Source organism: Anomaloglossus baeobatrachus, chromosome 3 (genome assembly GCF_048569485.1).
Source record: "Anomaloglossus baeobatrachus isolate aAnoBae1 chromosome 3, aAnoBae1.hap1, whole genome shotgun sequence".
Taxonomy (NCBI): Eukaryota; Metazoa; Chordata; class Amphibia; order Anura; family Aromobatidae; genus Anomaloglossus; species Anomaloglossus baeobatrachus.
This window is the reverse complement of record NC_134355.1, coordinates 663224587-663241438: the sequence shown is the minus strand read 5'-3', so window position 1 is coordinate 663241438 and position 16852 is coordinate 663224587. Positions and strand designations below refer to the sequence as shown.

Genomic DNA, 16852 nt, shown 5'->3' with positions numbered 1-16852 from the left:
GCTGGCTATCAAAAATAGGGGGGACCCCACGTCATTTTTTTTTTAATTATTTATTTATATTCGGGCTAAATACAAGGCACAACACAATGAAAGTCACTAACGGGCACCACCTTAGAATATGCAGGGGGTAGGACATTATATATGTGTTAGACATCTATCCATCCATCGATCCTAGCTCTTTAGGCTATGTGCCCACAATCAGGATTTGCAGCATTTTGGATGCAGAGTGTTTTCACTGCGTCCATAACACTGTGTTGTGCAGTACAAGCACAGTGGAAGGATTTTTAGAAATCTCCTGCCCATGTCACTTCTTTTCTCTGCAGCATAAACTGACCTGTGGTGCGGCTTCCTGAGCAGCAGGATGTCAATTTATGCTGCAGAGACTAAAGTGTTCTTCGAAGGAAAAATAAAGTCTGCAGCGGTCTGAACCTGGAGTGTATACACAGGTAGCTGCGTTCTCTCGTGGACAACACTCACATCTCTGCAGGAGGGCTCACACTGCATCCTAGACAGTGTCGCCAGATTGTGGGCACATAGCCTAAAAATGAGAAATTTGGCGCAACAGCAACATTTTTGTGAAGTACCTGTAGATTTAAAATTCTCACTATACCCCTGAATAAAGTGCTTGAAGGGTCTAGTTTCCAAAATGGGGTCACTTGTGGGGGTATCTGCTGTATAGGTGACCTAGGGGCCCTGCAAATGCAACATGGTGCCCACAATTTGTTTCAACTTTTACAAAATTTAAATCATGCTCCTTCCGTTCCGAACCCTACTGTTTGTCCAAACAGAGCTTTTTTCACCACATATGGGGTATCACTGCGCTCATAAGAAATTGGATAACAAACTGTGTGCTCCATTTTTTGGTATTTCCTCTTGAAAAAGTGAGGAATTTTGTGCTAAAGCAACATTTTTCTGAAAAAAAAAATCTAAATTTTCAATATGACTACCTAAGGTTATGAAATTCTATGAAGTATCTGTGGGTTCAAATGCATTATACCCCTAGATAAAATCCTTGAGGGGTCTAGTTTCCAGAATGGGGTCACTTGTGGGGGAGCTGCTCTGTTTAGGCACCTCAGGGGGTCACCAAACGCAACATGGCGTTAGCTAATAATTCCTGCCAATTTTGCAGTCAAATGGTGCTCCTTTCCTTCCAAGTCTTGCCGTGCACCCAAACAGTTGATTTTCACCACATATGATGTATCAGCGAACTCAGGAGAAATTGCACAATACATTTTATGGTGCATTTTTTTCCTGTTACCTTTGTGAGAAAAAAGCTACCTGATTAAAATAACAACTTTGTGGTAAAAATAGTTTTTTTTATTTTCACGGCTTAACATTATAAAATTCTGTGAAGCACCTGGGGGTTCAGGGTACTCACTAACATCCAGCTAAATTCCTTGAGGGGTCTATTTTCCAAAATGGGGCCACATGTTGGGGAGCTTCACTGTATAGGCACCTCAGGGGCTCTCTAAATGCAACATGGCGTCCGCTATTGATTCCAGCCAATTTTGCAGTCAAATGACACACCTTCCCTTCTGAGCCCTGCCATGCACCCAAACTGTTGATTTCCACCAGATATAAGGTATCCCCAAACTCAGGAGAAATTGCACAATACATTTTATGCTGAATTTTTTCCTTTTACTCTTGTAAAAAAAAAAAGATACCTGGTTGAAGTAACGATTTTGTGATAAAATGTTATTTTTTTATTTTCATGGCTCAACGTTACAAAATTCTTTGAAGCACCTGGGGTCTCAGGGTAGTCACTAAACAACTAGATAAATTCCTTGAGGGGCCTAGTTTCCAAAATGGGGTCACTTGTGGGGGGTTTCTGCTGTTTAGGTACCTTAGGGGACCTCCAAATGCGACATGGTGCACGCAATCTTTTTCAGCCAAATTTCCTTTCCAAAACTCAAATACTGCTCCTTCCGTTCCAAGCCCTCCCATTTATCCAAACAAAGGTTTCAGACCACATGTGAGGTATCACCGCACTCATAAGAAAGTGCGTAACAAATGTTGAGGTCAAATTTTTGGAATTACCTCTTGAAAAAGTGAGAAAATTGATGCTAAAGCAACATTTTTGAGAAAATTATTAAAATTTTCAATATGACAACGTAACGTTAACAAAATCTGTGAAATACTTGTGGGTCCAAAATGCTCACTATACCCCTAGATAGAGGCCTTGAGGGGTCTAGTTTCCAAAATGGCATCACTTGTGAGGGGTTTCTTCTGTTTAGGAACCTTAGCAGACCTGTAAATGCAACATGGTGCTCACAATCTTTTTCAGCCAAATTTGCTTTCCAAAATTTAAATATTGCTCCTTCTGTTCCGAGCCCTCCCATTTATCCAAACAGAGGTTTCTGACCACATGTTGAGTATCGGCGCGCTCATAAGAAAGTGGGTAACAAGTTTTGGGGTCCATTTTGTTGTGTTATTTCTTCTAAAAGGGAATAAATTTGGGTTAGAGTAGCATTTTTAGGTAAAATTTAATTTTTGCTTTTTTTCATTCCACATTGCTTTTGTTCATGTGAAGCACCTGAAGGGTTAATAAACTTCTTGAATGTGATTATGAGTACTTTGGGGGGTGCAGTTTTTAGAATGGTGTCACTTTTGGGTATTTTCTGTCATATAGGCCTATCAAAGTCACTTCAAATAGGATGTGGTCCCTAAAAAAATGGTTTTGTAAATTTTGATGTAAAAATGAGAAATCGCTGATAAACTTTGAACCCCTCTAACTTCCTAACAAAAAAAAAATTTGGTTCCAAAATTGTGCTGATGTAAAGTAGGCAAGTGGGAAATGTTATTTATTAACTATTTTGTGTCACAGAAATCTCTGGTTTAACGGTATAAAAATTCAAAAGTTGAAAATTGCTAAATTTTCAAAATTTTTGCCAAAATTAAATTTTCCTAAATTTGGTACTAACATGAAGTCCAATATGTGACGAAAAAACAATCTCAGAATCACTGGGATCGGTTGAAGCGTTCCAGAGTTATAAACTCATGAAGTGACACTGGTCAGAATTGCAAAATTTGGTCTGGACATTAAGCTGAAAATTAGCTCCGTCACTAAGGGGTTAAAGCCGTATCTGACCCCTTTAAATATTTGGCATTGCACTCGCCGAGTCATACATTCGTGTGAGTGCCCCTTAAGAGTAATAAGCAGAAATATCAGTTTTTGAGCAGAATCTAACCTACATGCTGATTAGTTTGTATGTTCCTTTTTATATCTCAAACCTGGAATTGACAAAAAAATACATTTTTAATTCTGTTTATTAGGTTTCATATAAAATGCACATGTAAAATTGGTAACAATGTAATATATAAGATGAAAACATACATTTACAAAGATCATTAAGGGGCAGGATTTTTTTTTTTCATTTAATGTCAGCCACTCCAGGAATGGAGAACTATCAATGACTTTATATTCTTTATCTATATATTCTATATATTCTATAATTTCCAAGTACAGGGGTCTTTGACTCTTGTTACACCAAAAGCCATCTTAAAGAAAAGATACAATCAGAAAATGAAACATTGTTAAATAAAGTTTTCCTGTTCATTTTTGTTTGGGTTTGGCAAGGTTTTTCATCACGCCATATCACAATCTGTGTTAAAAAAAGAAATATTGCAATTTTCACACTGGCCACTGTGGTTTTTTTTACGCTATGTTTCAGGAAAGAACACACGCACATTTGCCACAATGAATTGACTTCAAACCTATCTTTTGTATTGAAGCACCTAATTAGCGGGTGAAATATCATTGTGAAGGAGATGGGAGCAGGGGAGCTAAGACATTAATTATTTTTCTTGGTGGAAATTAAGTTATCAGCTGTGTATAGAAAGTTTACTTGATATTATATTGATGATAAGGAAACTGCTGTAAACCTGAAATAGGAAGGTAGAGTCTAGAACGCCACAGTCACAGTGTGAAAATTGGAAGATTAAGAATTTAATAATTTAGTTTTTTTTTTAAATAAAGATCATGGTATGAAGAAAAAAATATGCTGTTTTACTTTATAGCACATATAACACAAAAAAAAAACGATTTAAACTATTGGTCATTTTCTGATGACAGCTTCCCTTTAAAGGAAACTTATTTGCAAACATATATGAAAAGTCTTCTTATGAAGACCGGCTTAAGGCAGGATCTTCTAGAGCAGGAGAAGTGTGGGATGTCTTAATCAGTGGACTGGAGATCTGTGTGAGGAAAGTAAATCCATTGATGCCATATTGTGGCTATGAAGGAGGATCTGACCACAAACAGCCAAATACAACATCCTATGATTACTCATGTAGGTAAATTACCACCCCAGATCCAGATCACCACCGATAGTGATATTGACCATCACTCTCTCCTAGACAACCATGGAACCCGAGACCATCAGCAATATTTTCATTAACTTGGTACAATTCACTTTGGACAACAACAGAAAACAATGTATTAATTGCCAGGTCACCCCAATCCACTCTGGATAACGATGGTCAACAATGTATTAATTGCCAGGCTACCCCAATCTACTCTGGACAACTATGGTCAACAATGTATTATTTGCCAGGCCACCCCAGTCCACTCTGGACAACCATGTATAACAATGTATTAATTACCAGGCCACCACAATCCACTCTGGACAACCATGGATAACAATGTGTTAATTGCCAGGCCTCCCCAGTCCACTCTGGACAACCATGGTCAACAATGTATTAATTGCCAGGCCACCCCAATGCACTCTGGACAAAAATAGATAACAATGTATTAATTGCCAGGCCACCCTAATCTACACTGGACAACCACGGATAACATTGTGTTAATTGCCAAGCCACCCTAATCCACTCTGAACAAAAATAGATAACAATGTATTAATTGCCAGGCCACCCTAATCTACTCTGGACAACCACGGATAACAATGTGTTAATTGCCAGGCCACCCCAATCCACTCTGCACAACCATGGATAACAATGTATTAATTGTCATGCCACCACAATCCACTCTGGACAACCATGGATTGCCAGGCCACCGTAATCCACTCTGGACAACCATGGATAACAATATATTAATTGTGAGGCCACCCCAATCCACTCTGCACAATCATGGATAACAATGTATTAATTGTCAGGTCACCCCAATCTACTCTGCACAACCATGGATAACAATGTATTAATTGCAAGGCCACACAAATCCACACTGGACAACCATGGTCATTAATATATTAATTGCCAGGCCACCCTAAACCATTCTGGACAACCATGGATGACTATGTATTAATTGCCAGGGCACCCTAAACCATTCTGGACAACCATGGATGACTATGTATTAATTGCCAAGCCATCTCAATCCACTACTGACAATAATGTATTAATTGCCAGGCCACCCCAATCCACTATGGACAACCATGGAGAACAATGTATTAATTGCTAGGCCACCCCAATCCACTCTGGACAACCACAGATAGCAATGTATTAATTACCAGGAATATTACCTTTCACACATAGCCATCTTACAATGTAATCCCTGATTAACTATAGACAACCAGCATTTTGAATTAATCTTCAAGTACTGACCCTAAAAAGTTGAATGGCTCAAAGGTGCTTTTGCCTGAAAGGGAAGAAACTAAATTTTGTCATTTTGGAGCCTGGTGATTCAGCCCTATTTATCTGCTAACACCCTAGAGTAGAAAATGGCCACTGTGATGTGTAAATTCAATCTTAAAAAATGCATGAGACAATCACACACGAGGCTGTCCATTAGTATCGAGATATTGCACAGATATCATGTTCCTGTGGGCGTAAGGTGAAGCCAATCTCAGCAGTGAGATCCAACTTTGCCCCTGGAGGAGCCTTGAATGTGAAGTTCTGAAGCAGCTTTGTAAAGAAGAGGAAAAGCTCCATTTTGGCCAAGTTCTCTCCAGCACAACTTCTCTTCCCTAAAAAAAGAGTAGAGATAAAACATAAGTCCATGGAGAATCCTGGTTATAGAAAGCCCCTTATGTTGTGGAGGTATCCATCAAATGTTTTAAGACTACTTACCTGCAGAAAATGGTAGAAAGGCCTCATTTTTTACAAAATTTCCATCAGAATCCAGAAAATGTTCAGGGTAAAAGTCGTCAGGTTTCTTGAAGTACTTGTCATCTCGAAGGACAGATGTCAGTGACGGTATTACGTGAGTTCCCTGCAAATATTTATGAACTCATGAATGGTTCTCCGTGCTCAGATCTACTAAAAATAGGTCAAAACCCAAAGCAATAATATCTAGACCCTATATGGGTACATAGTTATATCCATGTTGAACTGTAGTGAATAAACTTAGCGAGTACCTGAAGAGGATGATGTATTTCTTCTCAAAAATTCACTTATTTTACAAGAAGGAAAATAATATGATTTTTGTGTAGCCTCTTTTGCCCTTACAACGGGGTAAGGGAAAGAGAACACTAATCTTGGCCAATATATTCAAGGTTATTAAATAAAACCCTACTAAATTATCCCCTAACTACAGAATAGGGAAACAATTGGTTATTCTTGGGGGTATAAACATTGCAACCCAAAGACAGCCTAAGAAGTGGCACTGGAACCCTGAAAATGGATCTCTGCAGGCTTTTACTATATAGAGCAAAGGTGCACTAGCTCGACCTCTATTTCATTCAATGTCTATGAGACTGCAGGTAGAGGCTGAGTAAAGCACTTCGAATGATTGGGCCACTAACAATCCTATGGATATGAGATAGATTTTTGGGGAGTGCATAACCCTTTAGCACCTATGTGAAAGGAAGGGCAATGTTGTATCTTGGGAGCAGGTGTGCCAACTGTTACCTGTGAATCAGTGCCCTTTTGTTTTGTAATGGTCAGTTTGTTGCTTTGAGTAGTCAGTGGGTGGCAGCCCACAATTGAGTTTCGATCCATACTTTCTGTAGGCCTTTGAAAGAGCTATTACTGACAGGGAAGTGTTATGGTTGTGTTTGAACTCACAAGGGATATAGGTAACACTAAAAACTGCAACTGACCTTGCTGGTTCCTCTACAAACTAGAGATGCCTTGTGTTTCCTGCATTCCTCTCCCCTGATGAAGAATTACACGAATATTTCGAAACGTATGTTGGGCATATTTCGGAGGTTTACTCCAGTGACCGGCCTCTATATCCAACTTTACCATCTTTGTTGGTAGATATTTTATCCTGATATTTTCTGTATGCTACAATTTTGTATATGGGATTCTGTGATGTTATCTCCAGTATGGACATACTCCAATATGGTGTTTTCACACACTGATATTTTCTTCACTTTGTAAATCTTTGTAATGTATTCTACATCATGAGTCTCTAATGGTATGCATGCGGGGCCTGGCCCTGGTATATTTAATATGTTTTTTTTGATAATAGATATACACCTTGTGTGTCAATAAACTTTTGTATCATTCTGCACTTTAAAAACTCTATATTCTCCTACTTAAAATACTCAGTTTTTGAGTTTGTGCTATATGTGGGGATTCGGTAGAACCTATACCCACAATACCAATTGAATGGTGTTACGGAGCTTGTTGTTTATATATAAATTGAAAAATCCCTGACCACAAACTAAACAATGGCAACTCAGACCTATTCTGCCTGATTGGCCATCGCGTGCTTTACGTTCTTCCTAGAGAACCAGAGAGTACCTACAGAAGGAAATGTGTGCGCAAAGAGAAAGTTATCTCAGAATGGGTGAGACAAACAACAAAATGGAAAATACAATAGAGGGATTATATTGCTAAAGAATATGTTGCCTACTAACAATAAACAGAAGATAGGTGCAGACTAAAGAACATACAAAGCAGAGAGAGGTACCCTTGCTGGCCTTCCATTGACTGGCATAAATAAACAGCAATATGGCTGGACTTCAAAATGAGAATATCACCAGCAGGAAATACCAGCAGGACAGTATTTAAATCCCCCACCAAAATATGATTGGGCAGACAAATGAGTAAATTAATACACCTTTTAACCTAATAAAACAAAAGCATGGATCAAATAAACTAAACACCTAAAGATATTTCAAGGCTGTTTGAGTCAAACAGTGACTTACAAGGTAGTCACCTTAATGGGGCAACAAAAGGACATGGAGAAAAATATATCTTAAGAGTATGGTTTTGCCTGTATGTACCTCTATTTTGTACCTACATATGTCTTAAGCTCCATTTTAGATGACCTCTTTTAATGTTTCTAAATATCTCAAAAGGTCACATAGACCATAGATGAACATAAGATTTAATAACTGAAGATGATACAAGAAAATAATTTTTTACTACTTACTTTCGGTAGGAAGAAGCCCCTCAGGGTGACATCTTGAGTAGTCTGATGTGGCACATTGGTTGGCACAAGATTGGCAAATCTCTGAACCTCATGGATTACAGCGTCTGTGTACGGCATTTCTTTATGATGTGCCATCTGCGGCTCGGCCGAACCGATGACCTTCTCAATTTCTTTTTGAACATTTGCTGTTATCAAAGTAAGAATTACCTTTAATATATTATGTAGGACCATTTAGACTAGGACAACACGGCGACTTTATCTGCGACACCTGTCATGTGACCACAGTTAGCTCAGTGTCTCTGTTACATCACTGCACAATACAAGTGAATGGAGTCATATTGTAACCATGAGGATGCTGTACCTGCAACTGTCAAAGTCCAGCCTTGTCATGTTTTTGCAACCCTTGGGTTCACACTTGTATTGTGATGCAATTAAACAGCAACAATAGCACACCTTGGTTAGGTGACAGGTGCCACAGCCAAAGTCGCCATGTTGCGCTACTTTTATCCTGTCTAATAAAGCTCCAGATCCTCAGCTTCCCGTCATAAAAACATATAAGCTAAATAAATGACAAAATTCTGTTTGTTCATATCCTCTACCATGGGGAACTTAGTAACTTACTGCCTATGGATTAATTTCTGAATCTCAGAAATAATATAACTCTTTAAAGGGGTTCTCTGGAAATTAAGTAAAATGGCATTCCTGATATAATTCAGACTGCAGCCTGTCCTAGTCACATGTGATTATAGGCTGCAAACTGAAGATATATATCTAAGATATAAGGACCTGTGTGTGAAATAGCAAGAGCTGTATTACACATACCTCAGTCAGGTTGTCATATGGGATGAAATAAAGCTCTTGAGCACAACAGGGGTTATATAAAAAATCTTTAGGTTCATTCTCCTAAATTTTTGTTTTCTATTTGTGCGCAGTCAGTGTCCCTGCATAAAGTTGACAAACCAATGCAGAAAGATGAAGCTGGAGACCTCCTCCTCAAGCACAATATGGGTAAAAATATTTATTCATAAATCAAAGCCAGCAGCTGATAGAAGCATGTGATACAGCTCTTGTAAGTTGAAACACAGGTCTCAGGAGCTGTATATCTTCAGTCTGCAGCCCGTACTTTTTTTTTGCTTAATTGTTTAGTTTGAATGGCATTCATTCACAGGTAAAACAGATACACCAAAATGATAATTAGGCCGAGGCCACAAGGGGGACTACTGCGATCCTCGCATGACACTCGGCTCACGCTGGCAGCAAAGAGGGAGCCAAGTGTCATGTGAGTCTCACTGCGATTGAGGTGCAATCATGCAATCGGACCACAGCTGCAGGAGACGGGCTGGCACTGAGGAAGGGCGGGCCGGCTCTGAGGAGGGGCGGGCCGGCGCTGCGGAGGGGAGGAAGGGATTTATCTCCCTCTCTCATCCGTTGCTGGCTATTGCCATTCTCGCCCTGTACTCGCAGTACACCGGTGTAGAACGAGTGAAGTGCGATTTTTCTCTCGTCCCATAGACTTGAATGGGTGCGAGAGAAACAAGGATCGCATTACACTCGCAGCATGCTGCGACTGTTTTCTCGGTCCGATTAGGGCTGAGAAAATAATCGCTCATGGGTGCTGACACATAGAGTAATATTGGTCCGACTGGAATGCGATGTTTTATCGCATTCTACTCGCTCCGATTTTCATGCCGTGTGTCTTAGGCCTTAAGCTCAGTATGATTACATTGATACCAAACGTATAAGACCTTTCTTTATTACTTTACTGGCTTAAAAAATATTCTGAACTTTGCAAAAAGATAGGCAAAATAGGATATCATGATTTCCAAAAGCCAGTGTCAATGTCAAGTCCTGTAAATCTTGTGCATGTGCATTGATCATTTTGGCAGCATCAGTGTGCTTGAGAAGCTGGATGTACACATCCCAGCTTCAGAGAGATGCAATGCGCATGATCGGAAGTGCAGAAGGTGTTTTTCCATCATGTGCAGTGCACAGCTCTGAAGCCAGGACACTTGAGGGCCCGTTACACGCCTCAATTTATCTGGCGATATGCCGTCGGGGTCACGGATTCCGTGATGCACATCTGGCATTGTTTGCGACGTCGTTGCATGTGACACCTACGAGCGACTCTGAACGATCGCAAATAGGGTGAAAATCGTGGATCGCTGACACGTCGTTCATTTTTAAAAAATTGTTCGTTTTGGGGAACCAGCTGACATATTGCTCCGTTTGACACCCTGCCAACATCGAACAACATTCAAACAACTGCCTGGGTCCAACAATATATCGCTGATTGCTGATGAGTCGATTTTGAGATCGTTACGTGTGACAACAAATAAATAACCTATAAGCGATACCGGCAAAATGTAAATACGATCTGGGCGTGTCACGTCGCACATGCAATCATCAGATAAATTGTAGCGTGTAACGGGCCCTTTACACTTGTCTTCTGAGGCGCATGGACGCTGACAAAATGAACCACGTGCATGTGCAAGATTTGCAGGAGTTGACGATCATGCCAGCTCTTAGAAATCATGTTATCATACCCACAGGGCATGATAACATGAAAATGTGGCCAACTAGTCTAGGAAAATGTGACACCTGCTTTGGGAGCGATTTATAGCATTCCACCCACATTCACCTCTACAGATGTTGCTTTTTTGGTTGAACTGGAGAATACTACAATTCCCAAGGTGCCTTGCAAATCTGGGGGAGGAGGAAACAGGAAGGAGGGGTGGAAGGAAGTTGAGCCATCTTGGAGGTGGGAAGCTGCAACTCTGTGTGAGGAGAGACTGAGTGAAAAAGCTACATGATGCACCATGAGTAGGAGCTGCTGTCTTCCAAGTTTACCATGCCGAAGAAGGATTTTGCCTGCTGTACCCACCACTCTCTGCCAGACATTGAATCCAGACGCCCCAGTGTGGAATAGTCTGAGAGAACAGGCCTGCTGCAGACAGAAGTGAGGAGGACATTGCTGTGACTTGTAGTTCTACAGTTTGAGAAGTGTGCTGGAGCAAATTACAAGGCCTTGCTAGAGAGGACTTTTGACTGCACTAACTGGGAGTTTGTATAGGACCAGCCCTGGGGAAATTCTGCCTTCATTACTTTAAGTGCACCAATGTACTGCAAGCGCGCCAACGTACTGCAAGCGCGCCGACATCCGCGGCAACTGGGGCCCCAATTTGGGACTGTGTCATTTGTGAGGCTGCAGCTGTTAGTTGGTAGTTAGTAATTAGTCAGCAGAGTGTGTGGTGTAGGTTAAAGAGGAAGCATTACCCCTAACCTTCAGGTCTAGTACAAAGAGCCCTTCCTGCATTTTTGTAGAATACTGCATAACACTACCTGTCGTTTCACTGTTATTTGCTTTTACCCTGCAATTGCCATTTTTCATCCTCCTGCAAATAAACCTGTTAAGATTTCTAACCTCAGTTATTGTGAGTGTGTACGGAGCGTGGGTAGGAGTTTCCCGAGTCGACCCCTAGCAGAAGACAAAGACCCTTCTGCATTCCACTGGAGCTCCTAGCAAGATTCGGGTGGAGGCACTGCGTCATATCAAGGTGAGAACTACCGAACACCCTGCCCCAGCGGCAAATTAAAGGGTTGTTACAGAAACAACACCTCTTCGACTAGTCAAGGCCCTAATTAGCATAGGAACAGCACAGTTTATAAATGCGCATTAAACATGGCTTTTTAGGCATGGAATTTTGGCATACACATGTAAATGCTATTGGGTTGGAGGGCAAATGTGACCTGACAGGTTCCCTTTAATGTGTGCACATACCCTAAGACCATACATGTTTGGCGGCTCCTCATCCACAGTGTGGGCTTAGGCTCACTCACAATTTTGCAAGCGTGTAGGGTACAACAAAATATATCCCTCAGTACTAGTAAAAAGTACCCTGTCTACCAGGATATAAAGGGTTCAAAGCACCCAGGCAGAGAAACGCCCCCAACGCATGTTTTGCTGTAGTTAATACAGCTTCCTCATGGAGAGGTGGCTGTCTAACTACTACTCCCAGTCTCCTCCATTACCGGTATGTGCTATTTTGGTGCATTGCTGAAGACATGCCTGTGTACACAACCTCTTATGGGACCCTATATATCCTGGTAGACTGGGCACTTTTTTCCTAGCACTGAGGGATTTTTGTGTCTTTGTTCCCAAATACAACCTCTACCTTGTCATTTAACATTCTATGTTTGGACAATATGATTTTATGACTTAACCCCTTGTGCACCTTAATTTATACCTGTTTATATTTGCAGCCTGTGCATTTACATCTCTGTGTCTGTTTTTCCTCCTCACCCTTGTCTTTTTGTCATCTTGTTTTTATTGATTATATTAATAAAGATTTTGATAATTTTGTACTATATACTCCCTGGCCTTTTTTTTGCTTATGTTTCCTATGGAGTAGGTATTGAACCCATGAGTCAGCATTTTCTGACTCTTGGATCGTCATTCTTTGCATGGCCTGGATGGTGCATATTTTTACAATCTAACTACTATTGATTTATTTTTCCTACTTCCTGTCTGATGACGCTTCATTTGAATATCCCAAGGCATGCTGGTATACTCCAATAAGTGTCATCAGGGAGCAAAGGTTGCAATCTTAGTCAGTACACAATGTCAGAGTTCCCGGGGCAGTTGAGAGACCCTCACTGCCCCTGCAGTGAAAAGAAATCAATAGTAGTTAGATAGTGTAGCCAGAGAAGTGTAGGGAATTTTTATTGCAGTGGTATTAGAAATTAATTTAGATTGGGGCAATTAATAGATTGATGTGATGGTAGAGTATGGGGGATTGGGTATCATGTTGTGTAGGTTCATATTTTAGGCATGGTTCACTGTCTATTCTCTGTATTGCTTGTGTGTACATTGTATTGTCTGTTGGCAATCACCCCATGGAGTGTTTCTGTCCCTAGGTCTGGGGGAGGGGGCCTGGGATCCACCTAAACTCTCTGCTCCCCCACCTGGGGGATTGTCAGTCTGTTTGAGAACTTCAAGAGAAAAAGATTGATCCTCTGGGAGAAGCTACGGTTTTTCAGAGAGACCTGGACATTTATTGCTTACTGGACTATATTCGTGTTTCTGGACATTTTTACCCTCTGTATGGTGGATAATTTTTATGAACCTTCTGCATTGCATGGAATAAAGGAATTTTGGATTTTTCACTCATCTGTTGCGCTGTGATATGGGAGAAGGACCCCGTCACAATTGGAATTTGAATTAAAATGTATTTCGCCTTTGGACCACTCCTTTAGATAAATTCAAGAAAATATATGACCAAATAAGGTTGGATACATCTGCAAGTATATGTATATGGTATTTACAAAAATATTAAAAATATTATTCATACTTTGAATTTCAGGATATTTCATCATTATTAGAAGGCCCCACTTCAGGGTGGTAGAAGTTGTCTCCATACCAGCAGCAAACAAGTCAGCTACAAGAGATGTTAAGTTTTCATCGTGAAAATATAACTCTGGATTTGGTTTTTCCTGAAATTTAGAAAACATAGAATTTATGTATTGGGAATACTATGGACAAATGGTAAAAACCAGAATATTGGATCAAATATATCTTCATCTTCTATTATTGGTTAATTTTTGAAGTGGATTTTTCATCAATTTGAGCATGTTTATTTTACCACATCATGGAAAAGTGACTGCAGAGCTGAATATATATATTTTTTTTATCTGCATTGCAGAGATATTCGCTTATAAAGATTAGGTTATACTTTATAAGCCCATTGGTGAAATTACAAGAGATACTTTTTCTCTTGCATGATGTTGACCAATCATAACCAATAAATTTCATGCAAGGGCAAAAAGACATGCCCCCAGAAGGTCAGAAGAGAAGGGAATTTTGTTTACTTACCGTAAATTCCTTTTCTTCTAGCTCTAATTGGGAGACCCAGACAATTGGGTGTATAGGCTATGCCTCCGGAGGCCGCACAAAGTATTACACTCAAAAGTGTTAAGCCCCTCCCCTTCTGCCTATACACCCCCCGTGCTCCCACGGGCTCCTCAGTTTTGGTGCAAAAGCAAGAAGGAGGAAAAAGAATTATAAACTGGTTTAAAGTAACTTCAATCCGAAGGAATATCGGAGAACTGAAACCATTCAACATGAACAACATGTGTACACAAAAAAACAGGGGCGGGTGCTGGGTCTCCCAATTAGAGCTAGAAGAAAAGGAATTTACGGTAAGTAAACAAAATTCCCTTCCTCTTTGTCGCTCTATTGGGAGACCCAGACAATTGGGACGTCCAAAAGCAGTCCCTGGGTGGGTAAAATAATACCTCGTAAGAGAGCCGTAAAAACGGCCCTTTCCTACAGGTGGGCAACCGCCGCCTGAAGGACTCGTCTACCTAGGCTGGCATCCGCCGAAGCATAGGTATGCACCTGATAGTGTTTCGTGAAAGTGTGCAGGCTCGACCAGGTAGCCGCCTGACACACCTGCTGAGCCGCAGCCTGGTGCCTCAAAGCCCAGGACGCGCCCACGGCTCTGGTAGAATGGGCCCTCAGCCCTGATGGAACCGGAAGCCCAGCCGAACGGTAAGCTTCGATAATTGGCTCCTTGATCCACCGAGCCAGGGTTGATTTGGAAACCTGTGACCCTTTACGCTGGCCAGCGACAAGGACAAAGAGTGCATCCGAGCGGCGCAGGGGCGCCGTACGAGAAATGTAGAGTCTGAGTGCTCTCACCAAATCTAACAAGTGCAAATCCTTTTCACATTGGTGAACTGGATGAGGATAAAAAGAAGGTAAGGAGATATCCTGATTGAGATGAAAGGAGGATACCACCTTAGGGAGAAAATCCGGAACCGGACGTAGAACCACCTTGTCCTGGTGAAACACCAGGAAAGGGGCTTTGCACGACAATGCTGCTAGCTCAGTCACTCTCCGAAGAGAAGTGACTGCTACTAGAAAAAACCACTTTCTGCGAAAGTTGTGAGAGGGAAATATCTCTCATTGGCTCGAATGGTGGTTTCTGAAGAACCATCAGAACCCTGTTTAGATCCCAGGGTTCTAACGGCCGCTTGTAAGGTGGAACGATGTGACAAACCCCCTGCAGGAACGTGCGTACCTGTGGAAGCCTGGCTAGGCGCTTCTGGAAAAACACAGAGAGCGCTGAGACTTGTCCCTTAAGGGAGCCGAGCGACAAACCCTTTTCCAGTCCAGATTGAAAGAAGGACAGAAAAGTGGGCAAGGCAAAAGGCCAGGGAGAAAAAACCCTGAGCAGAGCACCACGACAGGAAAATTTTCCACGTCCTGTGGTAGATCTTGGCGGACGTTGGTTTCCTAGCTTGTCTCATAGTGGCAAAGACGTCTTGAGATAACCCTGGAGACGCTAGGGTCCAGGACTCAATGGCCACACAGTCAGGTTGAGGGCCGCAGAATTCAGATGGAAAAAAACGGCCCTCGAGATAGCAAGTCTGTTTGGTCTGGTAGTGTCCACGGTCGGCCGACCGTGAGATGCCACAGATCCGGGTTCCACGACCACCTTGGCCAGTCTGGAGCGACGAGGATGGCGCGGCGACAGTCGGTCCTGATCTTGCGTAACACTCTGGGCAACAGTGCCAGCGGAGGAAACACATCAGGGAGCTGAAACTGCGACCAATCCTGAACTAAGGCGTCTGCCGCCAGAGCTCTGGGATCTTGAGACCGTGCCATGAACATTGGTACCTTGTTGTTGTGCCGGGACGCCATGAGGTCGACGTCCGGCACCCCCCAGCAGCAACAGATCTCCTGAAACACGTCCGGGTGAAGGGACCATTCCCCTGCGTCCATGCCCTGGCAACTGAAATAATCTGCTTCCCAGTTTTCCACGCCTGGGATGTGAACTGCGGATATGGTGGATGCCGTGGCTTCCACCCACATCAAAATCCGCCGGACTTCCTGGAAGGCTTGCCGGCTTCGTGTGTCACCTTGGTGGTTGAAGTATGCCACCGCTGTGGAATTGTCCGACTGAATTCGGATCTGCTTGCCCTCCAGCCACTGCTGGAACGCTTTCTGGGCAAGATACACTGCCCGTATGTCCAGAACGTTGATCTGAAGCGAGGACTCTTGCTGGGTCCACGTACCCTGAGCCCTGTGGTGGAGAAAAACCGCTCCCCACCCTGACAGACTCGCGTCTGTCGTGACTACTTCCCAGGATGGGGGTAGGAAGGATATCCCCTTCGATAATGAAGTGGGAAGAAGCCACCACCGAAGGGAAGCTTTGGTCGCCTGAGAGAGGGAGACGGTCCTGTCGAGGGACGTCGGCTTCCTGTCCCATTTGCGTAGGATGTCCCATTGAAGGGGACGCAGGAGAAACTGCGCGAAAGGGACTGCCTCCATTGCTGCCACCATCTTCCCCAGGAAGTGCATGAGGCGCCTCAAGGGGTGTGACTGGCCTTGAAGGAGAGATTGTACCCCTTTCTGTAGTGACTACTGCTTGATCAGCGGAAGCTTCACTATCGCTGAGAGGGTATGAAACTCCATGCCAAGATATGTCAGCGATTGGGCCGGTGTCAGATTTGACTTTGTAAAATTGATGATCCACCCGAAACTCTGGAGAGTCTCCAGGGTAGCGTCGAGGCTGT

The 16852-nt window shown here is 42.3% G+C and overlaps 1 protein-coding gene across 1 annotated transcript in view; it reads right to left on the bottom strand.

The window, feature by feature from the left end:
• LOC142297392 (uncharacterized) overlaps positions 1–16852 on the bottom strand; it is a 94777-nt gene that overhangs the window by 63964 nt on the left and 13961 nt on the right. Inside the window, exons 6-9 of the mRNA XM_075341617.1 lie at positions 13624–13804; positions 8276–8460; positions 6022–6163; positions 5742–5918 (exon numbers count right to left, since the gene is read on the bottom strand). Coding sequence (XP_075197732.1) covers positions 5742–5918; positions 6022–6163; positions 8276–8460; positions 13624–13804 — 685 coding nt within the window. The remainder of the gene's footprint in view (positions 1–5741; positions 5919–6021; positions 6164–8275; positions 8461–13623; positions 13805–16852) is intronic.